The sequence below is a fragment of the Amaranthus tricolor genome, chromosome 16 (assembly GCF_026212465.1).
Source record: "Amaranthus tricolor cultivar Red isolate AtriRed21 chromosome 16, ASM2621246v1, whole genome shotgun sequence".
Lineage (NCBI taxonomy): Eukaryota > Viridiplantae > Streptophyta > Magnoliopsida > Caryophyllales > Amaranthaceae > Amaranthus > Amaranthus tricolor.
In genome coordinates, this window is record NC_080062.1 from 11025605 (window position 1) to 11030604 (window position 5000).

Sequence of the window (5000 nt, forward strand, 5' to 3'; positions counted from 1 at the left end):
ACATTTGGAGCACCATAACGGGAGCCAATCATACTCGACATGCTGAGTTACCAAATAGGCATTGTGGTTCATCTATTTTTTTTATATGACATCTTTGCATCCAACGGTTTGATAACGAATGCTTCTTTATCAAATAGAATTCCGGTCATACTACATGCTCTCTCTTGTTCCTCTTATGAATTGAGTCTAACCAAGAAAACTCCTTAGTTTACCATACAGGGGGGCGGTTAGCACCAACAACATAGCATACCACTTTGTAATTACAACTCCTTTGTAATTTTGAAAAAACTTTTGTTGCAAAAGTGAATGATACTATGTTCTTAAGAAAAGATACTATGTTGTGATTAAAAGTTACTATGACAATGTATAGCTACTGTCTTCTGTTTTGTAATTTTGAAAAAACTTTGTTGCAAAAATATCAGCCTTGTACTTCATCTTGTACAACCTAAAGCCTAAGCCTAAGTGCCTGATTATCTACTATGTTCCATCAAATGTTTGTACAACTTAAAAATTCACAACTTCATCTTGTACTTCACATTAACGAATCTTTAATCTTCTGATAGAAACTTGTTTGGCAATGGAGCGTCTTTTATCTTTAAAATTGGACAGCTCTTCTAAAACTTTGGATCTTTGTTTGTTCAAATCAGATAACAATAAAGATCCGGCAATCTTAACTCTTGCCACATGTCTCAATGGAGCCTACATAAAAAGAAAATACATTTAGTTTGAATCTTTTAATTAGAATGTCATTCAAAAAAAATACATTTAAAAATAATATTAAGAAGAAAAATCGTAACTGCATTCAATATTGGACACTGGAAATCAACTGTTCCCTCGAAAAACAGCATGCTCATCATCATAAATACATCACTTTCAATGTTTGTCCTAGCAGTCATTTTCCAATCGGTGGGAACTCGTTCCATTTTCCATAATGGAATAACATGAGTAGCTTGCATCTTATCATCAAAAATTGTTGACAACAAATCTTTCTACAAAAGTTTCATTTAAATATTTATTAATAAATATTTCATAATCTTAGCAACATAGGCAAAAGGTTTTTCAGGATAATAAAATGCTACACATACCATAGTGTCACCGAGCTTTCTAATTTCTTCTTCTGAAACAGCAGTATGGTTCACATTGTCTATCCATTGAACCATTCTTAACTTCATATTCAGAAGAAGTAAGAAGTACTGACTGCCTTTCAATATCGGGACAACAATCTGTATATTATATATCACTGAATCAATAAATATATCTAAAAAAAAGTGACTGCACAAGTACTAACTACCTATTAGTAGCTATAACAACTAAAATAGTGACTATATAAGCCAATCAATCATTAAAAAAATATCTTACCAGATCAAACTTAGTCAAATCAACTTGGTTGAAATCCACCCATTTGACCCAAGAATCACAAATTAAATCAATTTGTTCAGAACCACCATTATTATTAAAATCCAACAAAGCAAGCTGTAAAAAAAAAACAATGAAATAACTAAAAATAATTCAAAATAAAAGAAAAGTAATTTAGAATAAAAATGACAAAAAACGTACACTAGAACTAGCACTAAAGAAGAACTTTTTTGAAGATTGCTTGTTCTTTTCATTTTCATTGAGCAATAAACACCAACAATCCACAACAGAAACATGAGTACACTTTGAGGGATCCCCAAGAGTATAAAACTCTTCCCTTTGAATCCTCAAATTGTCCTCATAATTAATGAGCAATTCACTGTCAAATAAAAAGGAATTAAATAAGTATAATAAAAAACAAAAATCACATAAAAAGAAAAACCAAAAAAAAAGACTCACCTATTGTCAAAACATTGATCAGAAACAAAACAATAGTCAACTGTTTCTTGAAGTAACGAACCAAGTTGTCTCATATATTTTTTGTTTGACTTCAGCAGATGTGAAACATATGTAAATTTATCATTCACACCTCTGAAAGGAATGGAACACTTAGCCCTGCCATGTATTAATACATTCTCATAACCATGGCTTTCAAAAACAGTGATATTATTTACAACATCATCATCACCCTCATCAGCAACATTATTTACAACATTATTTACAACTTGATCCAATTCAACCTCATCCACTACATCTACATCTACATCACCCTCATCAGCAACAAAAACCTCATTCACCATCCTGGGAATAGAGGTAACCCATTTAACCGTGTCAACTATCTCATCGATAGTATTGAGCACGGTAGGATTCATGAAAAAACTTTGGGTTTCAGAAAAAGGTGTGGATGAGGTAGAAGGAACATCAGGAAAAGGGACAGGAGGAGAAGAAAATGAACGTTTTTGTTCTAAAAACAACTTAATTTTCTGCATGTAAAACTCGGAGACAACTTGAGTGTCTCTCCTCATCAGCATCAGCAACTCACATATTTCCTACAAAAATAAGTAAAGATAAAGTTAAATGTTGTTCAAATTAAAAGTAACTATGTTCTTAAAATACTATGTTATGATTATTTTCCAAAAGTGAATGCTACTATGTTCTTAGAAAAAGATACTATGTTATCATTAAAAGTTACTATGACTGTGTATAGCTACTGTGTTCTGTTTTGAAATTTTGAAAAATATTTTTTGCCAAGGTGAATGCTACTATGTTCTTAGAAAAAGATACTATGTTGTGATTAAAAGTTACTATGACAATGTATAGCTACTGTGTTCTATTTTGAAAATTTGAAAAATGTTTGTTATACAGGAGAATGCTACTGTTTGATCATACTTACACTTACATACTTAAAATGCTACTGTGCATATCATTAAAATGTTATCATTAAAATGCTACTGTGTTTGATCATACTTAAAGATACAGGAGAATGCTACTTTGTTATCATACTTAAAATGTTTGTGATTAAAATGCTACTGTGTTTGATCATACTTAAAGATATAGGAGAATGCTACTGTGTTATCATTAAAATGTTTGTTATACATAAATAAGTAAGATCATACTTACATCCTCAGCTACTTGGCGTATTTCAGAATTACGCATTGCATTTAACGGCAAGTGAAACTCAATTTTATCTTCGTCTTGCACTGTTTGATCTCTGAAGGGTTCTGCATTTACACTTGGTTGACCAATATCAACGTTGTTCACCTTTAACCCAACAGCTTGACCATACTCAAAAACCATCGTCTGACTCACGGGATATGTACTCAAAATTAAACCACTGCCAAAATGATTAGCAGATGTTTCCTCCTTAATTCTTTTTGACACATCCTTATCAGTCCAATGAGAGATAAGGGGTAAAGAGGATGGCAAAGAGATATTCTTGAATTTCAAACGATGAAAATAAATTATTTCCAACAAAACAATGCATCCAGAAAAAAATTGCACCTTTCCTTTACGATATCTAACAACAGAGTCACAAAACTGATCAAGCACATACTTACACCAATTAAAAGAACTAATCTTATTCGAATCTATTATGGACTTTACAATCTTAAGGTCTATTGTTCTGTTTTGGGTTGGGGCTAAGAAAGAAGAAATAGCATGCAACACAAAAAGTTGCTTGAACTCATCCCCACTATCAATCATCCTAGGGATCATTCGTTCAAGCAATTCTAAAGGAATTGCTGCATTTGTATCTTCATAACCAAAAAAGGATCTAAATTCTTGTTTCAAGGGAAAATCAGGATTATACTTGTTCGCACACCTTGAAACTATATCTACATCATTGTTTGGGTTCAGAGGTAGACAAAAAACATCATATACATCATATTCAGAAATGGGAAAGCACTTGAAAGAGTCTATAAAAAACATACAACTACCGGGATCAAAACAATCTACAAGCCAACCAAGCATTGCAGATGGATTTCTACATAACTTTAAATCAAGAAGGCCACCAAAACCAATCTCTCTCACTGAGATTTTTTGTTTCTCAGTGAATCCCTTCATCAATTTGATCAATTGAGAAGGTCTACTTTTTGTCTGGAATGTAGATCTCAACCTGCAACAACAAAAAAAATATACAATGTTCTTAGAAAAAGATACTATGTTATCAATAAAGGATACTATGACTATGAATAATTACAATGTTGATGACCTGGAATACTTTGTTGGAATTACAATTTTGGAATTCAACATACCTTACAGACCTTTGTTGTACATTGTCAGTTTCCTCAGCTCTTCTCTTTCTTGTGTTGGAATTCAAATGTAAATTAGAAGTGGAGGGAATATCAACTGGAATACTGCGACCTCGTTGATGACCTGACTTCGAAGTTGACGAACCTCTTGTTTTTGCCATGACAACTAAAAAAAAAAGTGATAATCGACGATTTAAAAAACCAGAATTAAACCAAAAATAATATCAAAATGTCGAGACTAAAAAAATCAAAACATCGAAGTAAAGTCGCAGAACAAGATGAAGAAATTAACCCTAAAAATCGAATGAAAATGAAAAGTCGCAGAACAAGATGAAAATCGAAGTAAAGCAGAGTAATATCAAATAATATCAACAGAAATTAACCCTAAATATCAAATACCAGAGTAATATACAAATAAACACCAAAAATCGAAGAAAATAAACCCTTAAATCAAGAACTGAAATACCTGAAATAAAATCCAAGAACGATTGAAGAACAATGAAAATGTCGAGATTCAAACGAAAGTAAAGCAGGATGGAACGGTTGAGATTCAAACGATTGAAGAACAAATAAAATCCAAGAAAAATGAACGGGAGGAAGACGAAAATTCTTGAGGATGGAACGCAAAGAAAATGTCGAGAAAGTAAAGTAGGAGAGAGAAAAAAAAAAATCTTTATATATTGAACCGGTTAATCAATAAAAAACCGGTTCAAATTACATGAAAAATCCAAATTGAACCGCGTGCAACTATGAAAAAATGCTAATTAAATCTGTCCGTTGATCAAAAAAATGAATGGTTTAGATTACTTCTCACCCTTCTCATTTTCATACCCCTTCTCATTTGATCCAAAATCTATATATATATATATATATATATATATATATATATATATA

The 5000-nt window shown here is 31.8% G+C and overlaps 2 protein-coding genes across 2 annotated transcripts; both read right to left on the reverse strand.

Moving 5' to 3' along the window:
- Positions 1-537: 537 nt before the first annotated feature.
- On the reverse strand, positions 538-1652 carry LOC130802534 (uncharacterized). The gene is made up of 4 exons (XM_057666547.1): positions 1635-1652; positions 1086-1223; positions 798-989; positions 538-699 (listed from the first exon to the last, which is right to left on the reverse strand). Exons 1-4 carry the CDS (start codon positions 1650-1652, stop codon positions 538-540), a joined length of 510 nt encoding a protein of 169 aa, XP_057522530.1.
- Positions 1653-1795: 143 nt separating this feature from the next.
- LOC130802535 (uncharacterized) lies at positions 1796-4725 on the reverse strand. Its single transcript, XM_057666548.1, has 3 exons — positions 4110-4725; positions 2977-3970; positions 1796-2405 (listed from the first exon to the last, which is right to left on the reverse strand). Exons 1-3 carry the CDS (start codon positions 4265-4267, stop codon positions 1812-1814), a joined length of 1746 nt encoding a protein of 581 aa, XP_057522531.1. The 5' UTR covers positions 4268-4725; the 3' UTR covers positions 1796-1811.
- Between the last annotated feature and the right edge of the window lie 275 nt (positions 4726-5000).